This window comes from Pinus tabuliformis, chromosome Q (assembly GCF_031772625.1).
Source record: "Pinus tabuliformis cultivar Carrire ecotype Pingquan chromosome Q, CPIR1, whole genome shotgun sequence".
Taxonomy (NCBI): domain Eukaryota; kingdom Viridiplantae; phylum Streptophyta; class Pinopsida; order Pinales; family Pinaceae; genus Pinus; species Pinus tabuliformis.
In genome coordinates, this window is record NC_142296.1 from 1,039,704,799 (window position 1) to 1,039,725,850 (window position 21,052).

The 21,052-nt window shown below is 39.4% G+C and overlaps 1 protein-coding gene across 1 annotated transcript in view; it reads right to left on the bottom strand.

Moving 5' to 3' along the window:
* The window catches only part of LOC149223046 (villin-3-like), a 118,273-nt gene that overhangs the window by 38,007 nt on the left and 59,214 nt on the right, over positions 1 to 21,052 (bottom strand). The window contains exons 2-14 of the mRNA XM_089385729.1: positions 20,232 to 20,403; positions 19,823 to 19,922; positions 18,632 to 18,700; positions 18,283 to 18,519; positions 17,981 to 18,158; positions 17,736 to 17,868; positions 14,105 to 14,264; positions 13,866 to 14,016; positions 13,666 to 13,766; positions 13,369 to 13,527; positions 13,126 to 13,194; positions 12,880 to 12,948; positions 12,510 to 12,647 (exon numbers count right to left, since the gene is read on the bottom strand). Of these exons, the coding sequence (XP_089241855.1) occupies positions 12,510 to 12,647; positions 12,880 to 12,948; positions 13,126 to 13,194; positions 13,369 to 13,527; positions 13,666 to 13,766; positions 13,866 to 14,016; positions 14,105 to 14,264; positions 17,736 to 17,868; positions 17,981 to 18,158; positions 18,283 to 18,519; positions 18,632 to 18,700; positions 19,823 to 19,922; positions 20,232 to 20,287 (1,620 nt within the window). The 5' untranslated portion in view covers positions 20,288 to 20,403. The remainder of the gene's footprint in view (positions 1 to 12,509; positions 12,648 to 12,879; positions 12,949 to 13,125; positions 13,195 to 13,368; positions 13,528 to 13,665; positions 13,767 to 13,865; positions 14,017 to 14,104; positions 14,265 to 17,735; positions 17,869 to 17,980; positions 18,159 to 18,282; positions 18,520 to 18,631; positions 18,701 to 19,822; positions 19,923 to 20,231; positions 20,404 to 21,052) is intronic.

Below are 21,052 nucleotides of genomic sequence, written 5' to 3' on the forward strand. Positions count from 1 at the left end.
ACAGAGAAGGCAGAGATTGCGCCGGGAGAGCAGCACAGCAGCCAAGGAGAGTGACGCAGAGCCAGTAAGGGCTCACGCGGGGCCACGCAGAGGCAGCCAAGTGTTGCGTAGAGCACCAGAGAAGCTAGCGTGTCTGACACAGGGCCTCCTAGGGCTGACGCAGGCCAAGAAACGCTGACGCAGGGCCAGCATGAGACAAAGAGGGGCTAACGCAATCCAAATTGGGTAGACGTTGGGGTTGCAGAGCAATTTTGTGCTGAGGAGCTACCAAAAGGATTTTCCGGGGTTTCAACCAGGAGATTTCTCTCAAACTGTGAGGTATAGCTGCTAAGGAAATTCTCTGTTGGGTAGGCTAGTTTCGGCACCCAGATTGTACTCTGATATTGCTTAATAAGAAAACCCTCAGATAGTTGCACCAGTTTTCCCGCATTGGGTTTTTTCTGGGGACATTGGTCCAAAAATAATGGTACCATGTGGTGTGTTTGTTCTTGTTTCTTTTAGTTGTTGATCTGTAATATGTTGAGCATGCACTGGTGTTTATTTTCAGTATTTACTTTGTAAATAACTTGTTAAAGAAAAATAACAAGTAGGTAGGAATAAATCAAAAAAAGTGCATGAAGGGTTTCTAACTAAGGAAAATTAGAAACTTCAACATGGTATTAGAGCGTGATTGCAGATCACCAGAGGACTAAAAGACATCAGCCGAGCGGAGCAAGAGTAGCAGAAAACAGATGTCCCAAGGTGAAAGAAGTTGTTTCTAGCAGTGTAGAAGCCAAGAAGGGTGACGTAGAGCCAGCCAGAGCCACGCAGAAGAAGCCAAGAGCTGCGCAGAGCCTCAGAGAGGCCAGCATTGCTGACGGAGAGGGCCAGAGGGCTGACGCAAGGCATTCCAGGGCTGACGCAGACCCATCTAGGGTGATGGAGAGCCAGCGTGAGGCAGAGAGGGGTTGACGCAGTTCACAGAGAGGCAGTTGTTGGAGTCTAGAAGGCTGCAGAAATATTGCAGAGTGGAGCTGATGAGATAATGTAGTCAGAACAGTACCTGACAGAGCAGGGCCAAAGGAGTTGTTACCGAGGGTTTCTAGCCGAGGAACCTGGATCAATAGTGCAGTTGCACAAGACAATCAGAGTAGGGGGCATCTCGACAAGCGGCAAAAGGATTTTTAGGAGGGAAATCAGGACTCAGAGGGAGTCCAGAAGAGAACTTTCAGACGGGAAGTAGAGACTCAGAGGAGTCGAACATAGAACTTCCAGAAGGGGAGTAGAGGAGCGTCATGGCACTACACGGGGTAAGAGACCAGGATAGAATGGATGGAGCATCGAACTTCGCACTCTGGAAGACCAGAATCTTATCAGTGCTTGACAAGAATCGTGTCAAGAACTTCGCCTTGAAGGTTATAGCTGTCCCAGTCGACCCCAATGAAAATGAAAGGTACGAAAAGGCGATGGCAAGGGCCAAGTGCATTATCCTTGACGGGGTCAAGGATCATGTGGCACCACATATAGCCAAGAAGGAAACGGCAGTTGAGATGTGGGAGGCTCTCAAGCAATGTGGAAAAAGTCGAAATCGGGATTAATTCGGCAAGGGTCCAAAAGTTGAAAAACTCGTCAAAGTCGGGAGTTTTTTTAAAAAGTCGGCAAAAAGTCGGCAAAATTAAAAAAACACAGAATTATTCATTTTTTTTAATTTTTTTTAACATCTAGAGTATCCACAACATCAAATAAATGCATTTCCACATAAACATGTAAGGAAAGCTAATATATAATATGTATATGAAGTCTAATGCTACATCACATATCAAAATAGTGAATCAACTCCTGAATTTTGAGTCCTGTCTGAGTCTCAACTCTCAAGAGTCAAAATATCAACAAAAAATATAATAAATGTATATCATGAGTCATCTAAAAGTCATCAAGTAATCAGTCACTCAGATCTTCTTCCCCTTTTAATTTTTGTTTCCGCTAATTGTATTAAAAAATAAGTCATGCATCTATTCAGTAGATTGTAATCTGCTTGGGTAATAAGGTGTCAGGTGGTAGGTCCAATGAAAATTAACAGTGAGTATCACAATAGATGTGAAAATTAATGCTTGGTGAATCCAAGCTGCTTATTTTCTGAGAAAACAGTAGATGTCAGATTATTAACCTAGCCTTGGCATCTATTATTCAAAAACTCTTGGAGGTAAAATCCATTTCTGATACATAACCTTTCCCCACATTTACAGGGAATTCACCACTAAAGAAGATTCCCTTTCAAAACGTGCTCTCATTGCAATAAGGATCTTTGCTGTCACAAGATTTCACAAGTACTTTGTTCCTGTTTGAAAAATGGGTTCTTTTTTGAGGCACTGGTTTTGTTTTTTTTGGACAGGTTGTTGTTATTTGATCTTCATGACCTCCTCTTTGTTGTTTCTCCTGGAAGCATTTAACAACTGTAACAATGTTTTTGATGGTGTGGGGTTCTTTCTATGGAAAACTGTTGTATGCCTGTCCTTTTGGTACTTTTGTAATCTTTTGAAGGGGCAGTGGCTGTTAGAGTCTGGATCACTGAAAGCCTGGAGGCTTAGCCAATGTATACTTTGCTTTCTAACTAGAAATATGAAGTATAAAGATTTGTTTTTCCTTGGAAAACAAAAACATATCTTAACCTCAAAACTAACAGATTACAAATGAAACTGCTATGCTCGCAAGAAGTATGACAAACAATACAATGCAATAACTTGAAAATGCATGGATGGAAGCTTCAATTTATAGTTTTTTCACCTTTGCGGCCTCTTTATCCGCGCCCTGGGAAGGGAGGAAGACTTTTTGGGTCGACTCCCGATTAAATCGGGAGTATAAGGAAAAAATCTCGATTTTTTCCTTCGTGAAAAAGTCACCAAAAAGTCGGGGGATTAAATCGTTTAGTTCAAAAAATCACGTTTTTAGGATTAAATCGGGATTTTTTGCAGACTTTTTCCACACTGCTCTCAAGAACCTATACCAACATACTTCTGTGCAGAGAAGAATGTTGCTCGAGAACCGGATGAGGTCGTATCAGATGAAGAAGGTTCAATCGATTGACACCTTCCTCAGAGGACTGAATGAGATCCGAGACCAATTTATTGCTATAGGAGCGACACCAGATCAGGAGCTTATAGTGAGGACAGCCCTGAATGTTGTCTCAGAAGATTGGGAATTGCTTGTCCAGAGTAGCCTGGGCAGAGGGACTCTCCTACCTTGGGACAAGATGTGGGCAGCTCTTCGCCAGGAAGAGATCAGACGGCAGTCAAAGACAGGTAGCAGCAACAAAGGGATCAAGGTCAAGGAGAAGGAGGAGGATGTGGCCCTAGCATCTGAGGGAAAGCAGGAGAAGCGGAAGAAGAAAGATCTCTCCAAGATCAAGTGCCTCCACTGTGGGGAGATGGGTCATTATGTGACCCAATGCCCAAGGAAAAAGAGTAAGGGAGAGTCTTCCGAGACTAAGGCAGCGCTAGCACGGGCAGAGAAGGAAGTTTTGGCAGACGATGACAGTGTCATGAGTGCACACACACCACTTGAGCGGAAGTGGGGAGACATCGAGTTGTAGTTAGCCGAGCTACAGGCGATGAGGGGCAGGATCCTTGAGGTACCCAGCCTCTTGGATAAGACCTTGCTACAGGAGCCCAGACGAGGAGTAGCAGGACTGGCTGAGTGGGTAGAGATGGATGCGGATGGAGCGACAAAGAGAGCTACAGTGCATGAGTCCCGAGACAGCACAGAGCAAGCATGCTGCAGCAGTGCGAGAGGCACATGAGTGTTGCACCAACGCAAGAAGGCATAGAGAGGTGTGCAATGGTGCGAGATGCAAGGAGGTGTTGCAGCAACACAGAGGTCAGAGAGAGGGAGCCCTTGTCAGTGTCAAAGGGAGCTTCAGCATCAGTGGGTGTTTCTAGCCCAACAGGGAGGTCAGTTGGGAGATCAGTTACTTACTTCTCAGTAACTGAGTTGCAGTGCAGCAATGAGTAGCACGATGCAACATGATGAGCGGAGGTACAGTGCAGATGCAGTGTTGGGAGAAAGGACCAGCAACAGCACAGATGCAGAGGGAGTTGCAGTGCAGATGTAGCACTGGGAGGAAGGACCAGCAGCAGCACGGATGTAAAGGGAGTTGTCATACAGACGCAGCAGTGGCAGTGACAGAACCATGGGCAGCAGCACGGATGCAAAGGGAGTTGTCATACAAACGCAGCAGTGGCAGTGACAGAACCATGGGCAGCAGTACAGGAGGCAGTAGTGCAGAGGATGTTGGGCAGGAAAGCCTAGCATCAGCACAGGTACCGATGTCGGATGATCAGAGTAATACTCAGTGAGGAGTATTGCTAGAACATAGTCCTCGCTAAGAGGGAGTGTTGATTTGGGGTAGCATCGGATGTGCTCTAGCCACAAAATTTGGTGGAGAGGTTGGGGGCCGGGGCACATGAGATCTCCAATACCCAGAAAGGGTTTGGGCAAATTCTAAACAGATCATGAGATATTAAAATAATTAATATTTTTAATGGAGTCTCTAAGTCTAAACTTAGGGAAAATAAAATATTAATGTGTATTAATATGAATCTGTGTTAGAATGGTCCAAAAGACATGGATCAAGCCAAATCTAATCTTAGCCGTTGATTAGGGACTTAATCTCGGCTGTTGAGATGTCAACAGGAAAAGTATAAGAGGAGGCTTGAGGGTCACTTGCAGAACACACCAGAGTGATCCGTCATTCTATTCTCTAGAGCAGGTTTTGCTAAGAGAGATAGAATCAGTGATCGGGAGAGCAACTGAGGGGCATTGAGTACAAAGAAACAGAGAAGGCAGACATTGGGCCGGGAGAGCAGCGCAGCAGCCAAGGAGTGATGCAGAGCCAGCAAGGGCTCACGCAAAGGCAGCGAAATGTTGCGCAAAGCACTAGAGAGGCCAGCGTGTCTGACGCAGAGGCCCAAAAAGCTGACGCAAGTCCTCTTGGGGCTGAGGCAAGCCAAGAAAGGCTGACGCAGGGCCAGCGTGAGACAAAGAGGGACTGACACAGTCCAGATTGGGCAGACGCTGGGGTAGCAGAGCAATTTTGTGTTGAGGAGCTGCTGGAAGGATTTTCCGGGGTTTCGGCCAGGAGAATTCTCTCAAACTGTAAGGTATAGCTGCTAAGGAAATTCTCTGTTGGGTAGGCCAATTTCGGCACCCATATTGTACTCTGATATTGCTTAATAAGAAAACCCTCAGATAGTTGCATCGGTTTTCCCGCATTGAGTTTTTTCCGAGGGCATTGGTCCAAAAATAATGGTGTCATGTGGTGTGTTTGTTCTTGTTTCTTTTAGTTGCTGATCTGTAATATGTTGAGCATGCACTGGTGTTTATTTTCAGTATTTACTTTGTAAATAACTTGTTAAAGAAAAATAACAAGTAGGTAGGAATAAATTAGAAAAAGTGCATGAAGGGTTTCTAACTAAGGAAAATTAGAAACTTCAACAGGGTTTCCAATCAATCAAATAGATTATACGACGATAGTGCATATTCATTCATTTAACAGTAGGTATCATTGAGTAACATAATGTCATCCAATAGAAATAAATATCTCAATAACACAATTAAATGGGGTTAATTGCCCAAGAACAATAGTCCACCAAATTTGCAATGCAGATATTCAGTAAACCATTCTTCAAATAACATTATGCAATTCTACCATGCTATATCATTCACCCAAGTGACCTTCAAAATTCACTTTCACAATTGTACAGTGCTCGAAACCTTGCATAAGTATCTATAGTACTATTTGAAACTACCAACTTACAAATTATTTTCTACTACTTTCCTATGTATCACTAGAATTAGCTTGTTCTAATCAGGGTTAATCCATTGTATGTTGCTACAGAGATTAGTTTCTTGAGTGAACTGGTTCCTTAGATGCTTTGGACTGCCACAGAAAACCTTTTGCCAAGAGGTTGTTGCCTTAATTGGGACCTTAGAATAAGCCACTACCTCGGCTTGTTAACAATTTTGGGAATTTTGATGCCCTGATATAGGTCGGAACCCTCAACCATTGTGGCCCTCGACTATTCCACAATGTTGTCGCAGCAACAAACTAGGTTTCTTAGTCCCCAGGAATTAGATTTAGACCAGAACGGACTGCCCTTGTTGCGTAGGTGCCATGATACCCTCCCAGTATCCTTTGATACTCCCTCGGCCAAAACTTGGTGGTTAAACGAACCGTAAAAATTCACAAAAGGAGATTAGCTTCTTATGGATCTTCTTAGACAAATTTGTTAACCAAATAGTCCACCATAGCAAACCATATAACATCAATCATCTAGAAGTTATAATCTTCATCAACCACGTCCACAAGTTAGTAACATACAACATATTGAGTCTCATGATTCATCAATCTTAAAGTTTCAAGCTTTCAAAATTCAATATATAACATTTATCATCATTGATCACCAAAGTTGTACTTGTAAGCTAAGTGTAACCATTACAACAAAGAATATCTAACATGAAATGAAACAACTTTCAACTTTCACGAAGCATCATATTCATAATTCATTACCAATAATTTATAATTGCCAACTTCAAACTTCAAACTTAAATTGTCATATATTGTTTACAAAAAATATCATAATAAATATGAAAGAGTCAACAGTTATTAAAACTACTAGAAACTAGAAAAGACAAGTAAATCTATTATCTACAGCTTCCTCTTGCCACGAGAAATGTCTAATTTCTAAGCAGGTCGTGGTGATCTTCTAGGAGTCTCCTCCCACATAGTCGCACGACCAAAACCAGAAGGCACATGCCCTCCACATGAGGATGTAGATGGAGGTGACGACAACAAAGGAACAATAGTTGGAACTCGAGCACTAGCACTTCTATTGGATGGTGGGGGTGGCATGGTTGTTGTTGCTTCATCATAATCTCTCAAAATTTATGCTTCCAATTCTTCAAGATGTATAATGCCATCCTCCAAATTATCGTCCTTTGGGTGGTTGTCCCAAATTTTATATGTCAGCTCCCCATAAGCCCAATCACAATAATGACTCAACAACCTCAAGTTGTAGTGCACATAAACCAAGCTTTCTCCCCAGTTTTCATTGAGTCTATTTCTTCTCATATTATGTATGAAGTTGTAGGTGCTCCAACACCTCTCTGCAAAATAAGTATTCACAACCTATGAGAGAACTTTTTTTGCCAATTTTGGCACAAGTCCCATGTTGCCATATGCTTCCCACCACGTGAGAGCATCAAATATGTCTCTATCTTCCATTGCATACAAAGAACCAAACAAACCAGTGCAACTGAAGTATCTGCCTAATTCAAGACGCAGATTAGAACACTCTTCCTTATCAAGTACCAACTTGTCTAATGCTTCCATATATCCTTTAGATACCTCTGGTTCTGTATGGGGTTTGATCCTAACCCCACCCAGGTGTAGGTTGGCCCAACCAAGATGGAGAGTAGTATTTTGGCATAAGGATATATGCCAAGTCATGTAGTGGAACATTAATTTTATTCCACCGAGCACACACACAATTGTGAATCATTGTATACAAGTTGGGATCATTTTCCTGAACAATATCTTTTATTTGCCACAACACGTTATCCATCTACTCATACACCTCCCCAATCACTGGTTTATCTGTATCTACAAAATGAATCATGCTATAAATGGGCTTGGTGAATTGCAATACTTCCCTCACACGTGCCCAAAACAGACCATCAAGAGCGATCTCCTCCACCTGTTCAAAACCTTGCTTGTCAACTGCATTTGGAGCCCTGTCCTTTAATACCTGCCAGTGTTGACTTGATACCATGCTAACCAATGACTCTCTTACCTTCAAAAGGTGCCTGAAGGTGAGGTAATACCTAGTAAATCTAGTCTTCGCAATCTTCAACAACTCCAATCGAGTGACTGGGGAAAATCCCATGGGTATTGCTATGATTTGTAATAAATTTTATCATTTTTTTGCCTCTCTTGTACAAATCACCAATCCATTTGTATTGTTGGTTTTTGTTCTTAATAATATAATGCATCAAAAGGTTCATTGTGTGAACCAAACACCCAGACCAAAATATGTTGAGGTATTTATCCTCAATAATTGCTCTCGTTGCCTTACAATTAGCAACATTATCAATGATGACTTGGATGACATTGTATGGCCCAAAACGTTCAATTGTTTCAAGTAATGGTTCTACAAAATTGATGTCAGTCTTGAACTTCTCTGAGTAATCATATGCTGAAAGGAAGATGGCACCACTAACAAACATTGCAAGAACACTTATCAATGGCTTACCTTTTACATTTTCCATCCATCAAATACAATGGACACTCCATGCTCATTCCAAGAATTTATCATTTTACTCAAAGAATGTGCTATTTTTTATTTTTCATGATCAAGTTTAACGGTTCTATCCTTGTCATACCCAGGGCTCTTGTATCCTTTAGGGGCATCATTTATGGTAGAAACTGTTAGGCCCCTATAATACTAGTGATTCCCCCATTACTATTGTCATTATATCCCTTATTGTTATTATTGTGCCCCTATTGTCCCCATATTATTATTAGTATGCCCCATAGAAACCCAATATTGTTATTATTGTGACCCTATTGTCCCCATATTAGTATGCCCCATAGAAACCCACTATTGTTATTTTTGTGCCCTTATGTTATTACTGTTATGTCGGATTGATTATATTGTGAACCCTTAGACTCCTATATATAGAAGGGAGGTTTAGTCATTTGTATCATCCAAGAATTGTTCATTCATGTAATGTAAAGGAGGTTGCCCCCTCGAAGAGGCTGAATTCTAAGGCGTTGATCTATCTTTTCTATCATTTTGTGAGTTGGTTTCCTAACAGAAACCATTTCATGCCAATAAGGTGAGCAAAGAACATTGAATGGTATCCCACATGCATAGAGAAACCGGTAAATTTTTTAATCCACATCATTCCTACACCCTTCGTCAAGGAAATGTGATATGGTTCTACACCTTAAAGAGATGTTTGTTCCTGTGCCTCCATATCCACTGCCATGGGAGGATGTTGATAGAGTTATTTGTGCATGTGATTGTGAGCTATGTTCAAAGAAACCCTTTGATTTTTAAGATTTGTATTGGGCTTCCTGCTCTTCCCTTATATATTTGGCTCTTTTTGTTGTTGACACACTTACACAAGATTTAATTCCTGTTTGCTTATCTCCATCCCATGGCCTTTTCCCACAGAGGTGCCTTCTGGCACGGGTGTATGAACCTGTGTAAGTGTTGTTGCAATGGGTGCATGTAAATTTAGTGGTTCCAACCCCTTTCCCTACTTCAAACCTAGAAACATATTTCCACAATGGGGTTTGGTCTTGTTTAGCTTTTGGGGCCTCACTATCTCCACTCTCTTCCTCCTCACAAAGGTACTACTCTCCAGGCTTTTCATCAAATCCACTATAACCCACTTCTTCATCCTTTTCATCATGATCAACCCTCCTCCTACTCTCAACAGCATAATAACAAAAAAAGGAACCTACAACAAGAAAATTCCAAGCCATATAGCCATGATGTTTGAAGTTTTGAGTCTACAAAAAAATGGAAGAATGGGAATGGGAAATAGAGGAGAAAATTTGTATTTAGCAATGAACATATAAAAAACAAAAATGTTAGATTAGAGTGTAGATCCTACCTCTTTGGCCTTCAATCCCAAGCTCCAATCTCCCTTGCAAGCTCCTCAAGCTCCTTCAATCTCCCTCCTCAACTCAAGCTCCAAGCTCCTCTCTCTTGCTCTCTCCAAGCTCCAAACTCTCTCTTGCTCTCTCCAACTTGACAAATGGTAAATAATGGGAGGGGAGAGGGCCTTTTTAACCTTTCCCCCCCTCCTCTTCCCTCCTTTCCTCATCGTCCGCCACCCCTCCCTCTTTGTCCACCAAACGACCCTCCCTCTCTACCGCGCGACCGATTTCGCCGCCAACGGAGCGATTTTTTAAAAGAGGGAGCGATCACTCCCCGACCACTCCCTCTTTTAAAAAATCACTCCTGAAGCGAAAGGGAGCGGTCAAGGAGTGACTGCTCCCTTAATCGCTCCCGAAAAAATAGGGAGTGAATTTTTTTAAAGGGAGCAGGCTCCCGAAATTAGCTCCCTTCCATAGCACACTCCTGAGAAGAGCGCAAATTGGGAGCGGGTTCAGGCGGGTGCTCCCCCGCAACCCCGACTTGTACCTTCATGAAAACCACAATACTCAATTTATGCAAGCTGACTTGAACACTCATTGCAGTTGCCTATGTTATTAAGGAGCCATCTAAGTCGATGCTGTATGAAAACCGGTATAATAGCATTCACTAGTGAGATCAATGGAATGTTAAGCCAACTAAGGCTCCATTCTCACTATGGCTTGTCCCGCCCTAATTGCAGGTTCCAAAATGAGACGAGGCCAAGTGCAAGCCCTAAGCAATCTAGGCAGAATAGATATCCCTTCAGACTTCATACGTGAGCTAGAGGAAGTCCATGTTATACAATGGAGCACTCAACCTCCATGTGTGTTTCTCAAAGAAATGTCCAAATTGTACATGCATACATATGATATGGGATGGACATTTCCCATCATCAACATACTTTTGTCTCTCGTACTTGATGTGTGTTGCTCATATTGTAGTGAATTTAGCCTTAAATAAATTATGCAAATAATGAGAATTTGAATAATTTGCTCTATCTTTATGTGAAAGTTTTCACATTTCAACTACGCTATCATTCCATTGTAGCAACTCATTTCTACATATAGAAAACAACATCATTCTTCTTCTAAAGGATCTACTATAATTTTTGACAAGGATCTCAGCTACAATGAGACAAGAAAGCAGGCATAATACTGCATTGATAAATTTTGAGGTGCAAATATTTGTAAGATACATCACACTTCATTTAACTGACTACCAAGAAGATTTTTCAGTCCCATTCCCCGCTTTAGGCTACTAGTGGACATTAATATCATATTTCTTAAAAAATTTCAAGAAATCATCCAAAAAAGATCATGTTTTCTTATTGTAGAAACTCTAAATTATTTCAGAGGAACCAAAGGTAAAGAATGGCATCAGAGAAGATATATACAGACTATACATACAAGTCACTTGGACATCCCCCTCGGTGAGCCTTGGCCCAAAGGTGTCCTTCTACCAAGAGCATTTTTTGGAGCTGCAAGATGGCCTCACCATCCGCCCCCATTATACTCAAACACTAGATGCACTCACTCAGGATCCCACTGGGGCAACTTCGAGTTGGGTCCCATCAACTTCGGGTGGAGACGGATCACCATATACCATGATCTGACAGAGTCTACCATTTGTGCCACCTACATGAGCCGAAGACCAAGATGCACCTCATATTTTGGTGCCCCATATATTATGAGATTAGAGGATGATATCACTGCCTATATAGAGAGTCTAAAGGATCCCTCTACCTTCTTCCGGTATTCTAACCAAAGATGCCTATCCCTCTTCACCGGGGAGATATTTAGACACAAATCTCAAATCTTACATACCCTGCCTCACTCAGGTGCAATTTGGACTATCACATCATACTTTCAAGTTGACCCAACTGATCAGAGCAACAAGAGATGAGCTAAGTCCCAGGGTATTCCAGATAGTAAAGTAGTGAGACCTCGAGTCTCCCTCAAGCCCCCCATTTGAATAGCCAACCGATATTGTCGAGACCATTGCGAAGGTGCTGAACAACACAAGTTCATTCACATCCAGAGCATCAGAGGGTTTAGTACCAAATGATTTCCGAACATCCCTTGCTCCTACATCCCCCAGGATCATGCATCCATATTCCTCATTGGATCCGGGGGACTCAAATAACTCTAGCACCACAGTCACCCCCCTCGTCGTCAGCTATCAGACTTGAGCATTCTTGACATCATCAACCTCTAGCCCTGGACTTATTCACTTAGCCTTCTACATGATCCAGTTATATACATGTTTACAAGGCTATCCTATTATTGTATCCTTTTTTACTTCATTTCATTTTATCCTAGAATTAGCTTGGGCATTTTTCTAGGAGTTGCATTTGCACTCCAGCCTTGTGCTAGCACTGGTTTTATCCTTCAGTCCCATTGACCTTTTTATGGTCATTTGTTGGATATCAATAATTTTTCTTATTTTATCTTATCTGAACTTTTGGATATCTATATCAACTGTCTAGCTTTTGTATATGCATTGTATTGTCATGGTATGGCTTGAGATTAGAATCTATAGCTAAAAACATGCTATGTAATTTTGTAAATTCAAAATTGTCTCTATCCTAAAATATAGAAGCATACTCCTGCATGTTTCCTTCGCTGCATTTTCATCCTAACACGAAATATCCACACAGATTTTAAGGATTTTCTGTTTGAACAATATAGATATATGATCAGTGCCATGTGCATGTCACGTCAATGACACTTCTAACAATTTCTGAAGTCCAGCAAAGCATTAAACAAGTTTAATATAATTGCACAAAACCAGCTCTGATAGAAACTGAAGAATCACTAAGAAAATTACCGGGTCAACTTGTACTGCTTTACTAAAATGTGGCACTGAACCAGACACTCTAATTAGTGCTAAGCAATCACTGGTATATGTATCATCATTTAAACCCTTATCAGTAACGGACTTCTTATAGCCAGTACTCAATCCACCCTGCAAGAACAAATGAAATAATTCACAAATCCAAATAAACATCAAAATACTGCTTGTCCTAGTTAAAAGGTAATTGGATATCTTGATATCTCTAAGATTCATAGATGTGTATTCTCTTGAGAAAGCAATATAAAAGTTGGTCATTTGATATGCTAGCATGAGAAAAATGGCTGAAGGCAAAGATTGAATCAAACTGACAAAGAAAAAAGTTGTATATGGTTTATGTGCAAACCTTCAAAATTATCATGTTTGGGAAGAGACCAATAAATTCAGCAGGCTCTTTTCCTTGAACAATACGACCCTGAATCACCAGTCAAATAATCTCAACTTTTGACTACAGTCTCATATTTATCATATAAAAAACAGATCCGTGAGACGGAACTCAAATATCAATGCCAATGGCACCCAATTTTTATTTATCCCAAAATTTCCAGTGAAGGAATGTCAACAAAATTCGCATATTTAGAATAATACTCACCTGTACAGGTTTTCCTTTTAAAGAGTTTGCCATCGTGTTCACTAACCGAGCAGCAGTCATTCGGTCATCCTAACCAGCGAGTAAGAAAAGTGAACAACACCAAAGAAATATAGCAAAACAAGACCAGACAACAGTGTATTTTCATGCTATTTTTCTTACTGAGGATTGACTGGAAGTATGCCATTTATACCACTTTACAAAAACAGATTACATTAAAAAAAACCATTAAGTCAACTGGCATACCGTTATGCTCTGCTGCCCTAGCCAGAAGCAGAGATAGTAATCTTCTTTTCGGTCCCCAGAATGATAAGTATACAAAATGACATAGCAATCTCCACCATAAAACTTACCAACCTCCTCTTTTGAAATGGGAGTCTTAATGTTATTATTGACCCGCCATACCTAAAGTCAATTCCATTAGTCAAAAGAATAATTCTCTTTGAACAATTTCAGAAGAATAATTCTCAAATTGTGTGCAATAGGAGAAAAATGCAACAAAGCTTAAATCACAGAATATCAAATGGACTATAAGAATCAGACCTCTAGCTTTCCATTTCCTTCAAGCAAGGGTGGAAACTCCTCCTTTGCTGCAGTTGTCTTCAAAATTCCTTTTACATCAACTCCTTGCTGCTTCAGTAAGGCTACAAAGGGCATGCAATGCGATGAGATCAGAGATACCCATAGGTTCAAAAGAACACTTTTCTCAATTAATCGCTGCAAAATGTAACTTCTTCACTCACCAGCAACTTTGCCTCTCCCATCTTCAGAGCCAGGAATTCCACTACCTAGTGGCCATGAATCAAAATTTGATTTAAAAGGATGTGTCTCAAATCCCTGAATGACCCGTATTATTCGTGTATACTTTGATCTTTTCTGACTCGTGATAAATTCCTACACAAAAAGTTTATGTTAAAACCCAGCAAAAGATTTAATGTCTCTCATGAGTTGCACTAATAGAATTGAGGGAAAAGTAGGCTACCTCTGCAACTGAACTTGCAGCTTTCCTATCCTCTAGCTGGGTCACACGACCAACCCAAACATATATCTCAGCTCCACAGTCAAGTAAATAGCATTTGTTTGACTCTAACATCACCCTAGACAAAGGTCCCTCAATGCTCTTTGGTTGTCCATCCACAATACTACATCAGAGAAGGCCAAACAAAAACTTAAGTAGGGAATGTTAAATTTGCCAAAAATAAACTTCTCAGAATCAGTTGAATTAATTCATTTCAAAGCATAAACTAGGCACTTTTCCATTATGCAAAAAGAATATGATAGCCGTGTTAACCCAAAATCAAGCATCATTTTCAGCAAAGCTTAATGTTAATGTAAATACATACACAAATGTTCTAAAGCAAAATGTTATTGGGTAATTATATGATATATCCTGCAAGAAAAATGAGCCATTTCAAAGCTAAATATCATACATTTTTTTAAAAGAGTGAAATTACTGAAAGCCTACAATATGTTTCAAATAACATCTAAATGCATGTTGCAGAGAATATATCCATTTTCCCCCCATCAAATTTTGATACTCTGTTTTCACACAATGCTTCAGATTTATACACAGCCTCATGCGTCTCACGTTTATAAGCATTTTGCTTTCTTTCCAGCAATAAGATTATTTATTTCATTTCATGCACTTGTTTTAGCATTCCCTTTGTGATGTAATAAATCAACACATCAATTCTGTGTTGAACATTTCATCTGCACTTCTAGTAGCAGTGAGCACTCTTGACCCATAAGGTTATCCATGCCTCCATAGTGGTTTATATTTCGTCTAGGCAAAAATCACAGTTTGTAGCTTTTCAACATCATCATCATAGTACTTGTAACTAGTAAATATACAGGGCCACGTTTGCTGCCAGTCAAAGGAGGCCGAGTTGCCTCATTTGTGGGGACCAAGTTTGACACTTGAGTGAGGCCGAGTTGAACGCGAGTTGAGTGGGGCATGTGGCAAAGCCACTCCCACTTCCTTTACACATGCCTCCACTTGGGCCCACACATCTCTCATGAGGAGCCTACGCATCTCTCTTGGAAGCCTACGCATTGCCACATAGAGAATTCGCACCTCTTCTTGGAATCTCCACCTTGCTTTGGGTTCATCAATCTCTCTTGAGATCTCCTCCCTCAGTTCTTATAAATTGAAGTGCTCCCCTCCATTGTAAGCTAGTGTTGAAGAGTTGGAGCTCTTGGGAAATTGCTGCTATTGTATTGTTCCATCATTGTTGAAATAATAAAAGGCCTTGGAGGCTATATGGTGTGCTAATTTTTGTGTGGTGGCTTGGAATCTTATTGGAGGTATACTTTGTTATAAATTGGATTTGCTTTGAATTTGTTGCTATAAGTCTTGAGAGGGGAATTGTTGCCCAAAGGAGAAGACAAACAATCTCGGTTGTTTGTTTGTCTTCTTAATAGTTATTAGTTTGTATTATTGGAATTGAAATTCACATGTGTTTGTCGGGTCAATTTATGTTTATACATTTTCCATATGCAAGCTTCACCTATGATTACTAATCTCTTGGCAAGATCTTAAGAAGTTTTATAGGTGCCTTAAGCTTTGAAGATTTGGAATCCTCCTCGATTGGCATATCCATTATCAAACACATAAGAAGCAAATTCCCACCAAGCACCAAGTGTCTCTAAGTGCCTTGAAGACTCCATTTTCTCCTCTTCCTACACATTCTCTAGAAAAAATCTCAAAAGTTTATTAGTTCGATTTTGTGAACTTCCATTGATATATCTAGCATTTCAAAGGTTAGCTTGTTGATGTCCTAACAACAACAAACCAGCCAAAAAAAACCAATTAAACTTGGCTTTTCTTGGGTGTTGTACACTACAAATTTCATGTGAATTCTCTAGCACTTTGCTTAGGATTTTTTTGGGCTTTTTGTACGAACAATTGGGGATGTTCCAAAGCAATTTTGGGCATATTTCACATTTTATGGTTGCTGCTTTTTAGCAGTGTCACTGAAAGTACAAGGGGAGGTGCTGCCGAAATTTCACTAAATTGATAATCAAAAACACCAAAAGGAGGCTTATAACCATATACTTTGTAAAACAGCATAAAAAAACCGTTTTTCCCTTTATTTACAAGGGATACCCATCACTACAAATTCATTGTAATTTTGAGGAAGCTAGAAGAGTCTCGTAGGCATCCTGTTCCCCCTTACCCAGAAGGGGGGGCCTCTTGTATTTTGTCTCATTTTCATGGCATGCTTTTTTGGGCTTAAAATTAACCTTGCACTGCAAAACATTAGAGTAGTTTAATTTCATTCAAATAGATTAGATCTCAATTTATGCTTTTAGATTAGATCTCTTTTCTTGCAAAGTAACAAAACCCTTCAAGTCCTAATATGCTCTCTGCCATTGCAAGCTTAGCTTGATCCTCGAGCATGATCAGAGAGGACTTGTTGGTGACATAGTTTAACTAACGAAAACCAATTTTACATTTATCGTAAGATTGGGGGAAAGAAAACGTTGACTTGCGAAATCAAAGGTGTGGACTAGTTTCCCCTCCTATTGGATCTCCTTGCAATTGGTCGACCTGTGAAATCAAGGGAGTACTCATTGAAGCAAAGCTTCCTCCCATTGGATCTCCTTGTGACTTTCTCAAACCCATTCAAAGGATAAGGGTGAAAGGAGAAAAGCACATTAGATTAGAATTATTTTCATTGAAAATCACACAGATCACCACATATCGATCACTTAACATTCACTAATCTAATAAAATTTACCCAGAACACTTTCCACAACATTTTGTAGCAGCATATTTCATTTGGGTCATGATCACATTTGCCAGATTTATTTTCAAGTGATACAAGCATTTTTTTATTGGCACTGACCTATATTGTTATATGTTTTGCTTACGAGTATTTCATTTATGTGATTGTTATTACTGAATCATTCACTTATCAATTGTGTTTACATGTTGTGAATTATATGTCGATGACTAATGGACTTTTGGAAAATTAAATTAACTCCTAGAATATTTTTTGTTAACTAAAGCTTAGTCAGCCTCAGTTGTTTTTAAGGACTACCCCCCCTGGCTTCGCTAGGAGTTAGCATCTTAGCCTAGACGGAGGAGTTGAGATTTGAGTGACAACAACTCAACTCGAGACTTGCCCCCAAGGCCACACTTAGTGGATTAAAGATTTCTTTCATGTAGCCCAAAGGTGTGGATTAGACAGCAACAATCCTCACAGGAAGAATCAAGTGAAGATCCACACAGTAAGGAAAGAGAAAAAAAAAGGCTTCAACACAGGTAAATGATCTTATGGAAGACTGAGTCAGTAGTGCAAGGAAATCCATCCCTCTCATAGAAAAGATCCCAATTTAAGACAGATATAGAAGACAAAGAAGCTCTTCAAGAGCACAAGATCTATCAGAAGGTTATGTTGCAGCAGAATATGAAGATTATGATGAGGAAGAAAACAAATTTGAACTTGGAAAATGAAAACAAATTTAGAAGAGAAATACAAAAAGAAGAAAAGTAGCAAATGATCAATGATAGTTACATTGTATTTTTATATCTATTTTATTATAAATCTTTTCAACTGAGTGCAAAAAATAATGAAATGTCAAGTGCAATTATGATGAAACAGATATACCTGTACATCTTTCCGGGAGTAGTCTTCATGTGGTAGTCAACTTCACTTCCACTCTTCTTACTAATGGGGGCAAAACCTCCAAAGAGGCCCCAAAACTCACCAGAGTCAGCTTCTGCTACAAGCTTACCATCATCTGGAAGAAACACAACTTTTCCAAGTTAAGATCCACCCAAAATGATGAATCATGAAATACTAGTAATGAATTCCAACTAGTAGAATCTCACAGAATTATCTCCTGCACCTACCAATCACTGCAACTTCACACATCCCGTCATGATATTTATCTTTTAAGTATTGAACAACTTCCAAAGCCTTTGCTCTTTCCTGTATATTAGAATTAGCTCCATTGAACTGATAGACCTTCAATTCAGTGTCCAGAAGAAAAACATCATCATGATTCAGTGAAGACCGTGCAAAAGGAACCTGTGTGATCATTTTGATTGGATCAGCAATCTTTCCAACCTTCCAGTGTTCACTTACAAAAACTGATTGTTCATTTCAATATTGGAGATGGAAACCATAAGCCTTGCATAACCAAAGCGATTACCTGCTTCACTCGTACAACTCGTTTGCCTTTACATACATATAAGCGTGGCTCAAATTTTATCAACTCTGGCTTTTTGAATCCAGAAGATATGCCCCCTTCCAAGGGAATGATGCAAGGCTTGAAATATGACAAAAATTTGTCAGTTTCATGGCCTTGCAATTCTCTGTATTGCACTGCACGACCTCCTAGGGCAGCATCAAGTTCAACAGTCTTGATAGCTGCTGTTCCAGCTTCATCCTAGGATAGAGATATATAAATGTTGCCAGAACAAAACCATTGTTTAGTTGACAAACTTTTTAGAAAGCTTACAGCCTGCAATAAGATCAATTATATTACATTTAAAAGTCACCTGGCTAGTGTCCTTGCCAAGCCAGAAATGGACATCATATTGATGACTTCCACTCTTTCCTGAACTTGTCTGTAACATATGATTGCTAAATCAGATTCGAGCACAGCAATATTCAAACAACCTGAAAGATCATTCAAGCTACATGATCCAGACTAAACATAATGTGTGTGACGTGTAAATAATTTTCAATTTGCAAACCCCCTCCCCTGTAACACAAAGGAATTAAAATTTTCAATTGACATAAATATATTATTAAAATTTAATATATCTATTAAATTATAGAAAAAATAGCAAAATAACATTATAGATATCTAGATAATAAAACAAGTAATAACATTTATGCAATATCATGATTTTTATAGATAGGAAAAGGATAGAATTATTGTGGACTGAAATACCATCACAGGGATATGCTATTGTAATAAGATTGCTTGCTACTATGGACATCACACAGATTAAAAACCACAAGCCAGAGAGGGCCCAGAAGGCATGACACTAAAACTATTGGCACCGGAGTAAAGCAGGATGCTACCAGATCAACCTGGGATGTGCACCCCAATGCCAGCTTCCATATAGGCAAAGTTTTTGGTATGGATAAGACCTCATAAACCACCTGTCTCACAATTGTTATCCATGTGTGTTTTGGCACAAAGACTAACAAAAAATTGTAAATAGTCGTAACGTTAATCAAATGATATTGAAAAACAAAATAAATTAAACATAAAAATATGAAATGCTGTTAAATATTCCTATAACCATAATAAAGGAAAAAAGATTATTGTGGTAATTATTTGGCATGGATCAAAGAAGGGTGTGTGTCTCAGTTTTCAGTTGCCACCACCATCCTTATTCTTAGAAGTCTTGCAACACTTGAAAACACAATACACATCTGGAGGTGAAAGTGAAAGATAAAGGTGTAAACTACCAAAAACAAATAAATAAACCAATTTGTTTCTTATGCAACACTAAAATTCTAATAAAGACGATGTTCCTTAAAATGCATCCTTATATCTAAAGGTAAATCATTAGAATCATTGAGAAGGATGAGGGATTAGCTCTTGTCTGTCTTTTTTTGATGCAAATTTATCAAGTCTGTGCTTATGAAATTTGCACACAAATTTCTTGTATTAGAGAACAAATAAAATTAACACAATAAAATAGGATAATAAAGTCCTTGAATATCACACTTACCTGCAGAACTATATAAGAATCTCCAGAATAAAATTTACCATAGTCAACCTTTGGTATAGGAACCGGCTGAAAATTTTCAATGCGCCAGATATCTATACCACTGAAAACGTGTTAAGCCTAACAAGACTCAGACAAACATCCATCCTTTCCAAAGTATAAAAGGTAAATCATAGACATGATATCGTTTTTTACACAATATGATATCTAGCATAAAGGTTCCATATGAAAAACAAATTTGGCAAGCAAAATGATGGAAAACAGAGAATCAAAATGAGATCTATTACATGCATCCTCTCCATGATATTAAACATATATTCAACTAAATATAGAGAAGAAACGTATTTTGGGAAGAATTGTTAGCTGCAATGAAGCTCAGAAGCAGGCAATTGCAAAATTGCAAAAAGGATACGCTTTCTGACCAACTCCTTGAAATGCAGGATCGAGATTCTTCATTGACACAGCCATTCCAGATGGTCTAAAATTATGCTACCTTTGGCAACAAGAAATTTCCTTCCAAAGGTTGAATCACCTGTGTCTCCAGAGAAACTTCACAAATCTGATGCCTTGCAAATCAGATTTGACTGTAATAGAAAAACAAAATTCATTAGTACTCTGTAGAATTTCCAAGGCATTGTTTGTTCATGCAGAAAAAATAATTAAATATCCATGAATCCATGAAAGGGGAATGGGTCGATAAGCAACAACGGATATCATACCCACCTGTTGAAAGGTATTGAACCTTAATATAGCAATCAACCTGAGTTAAAAGTTCAGAAAAACCATGTAACCACTTACATATGCAAACACAACATTAACATAGATATCTACATCAGAGTGCTCAGATGAATCATGTCACTGCTTATTTCAAATTTAAAAATGCCTCGGTGTTCAAATAAACCTAGAAAACAAACTACCTAGCAGAAGTAACAAGTGGGAAAAACAAAAGACCAAAATTGCAAACTTTAGGACAAATGTACCCAATCTACAGAGTGAAGCAGGGTAGTGGATACAACCCAAAACCCCTTGGAAAGAAAGAATCTGTACAATCTGTACTACACAAGCCATTAAGTACCAACAAAACACTTTCTCCTAGAATGGCCAATCTGTGAATCCATTAGAACTAACTCTCCTAGATATTCTATGCCACAAAAACCAAGTGGACCTAGGAAATTTCAAAACTGAGTTGTTCAGCCACAAAAACAAGATCCTAAAAACTCAACACCCATGATT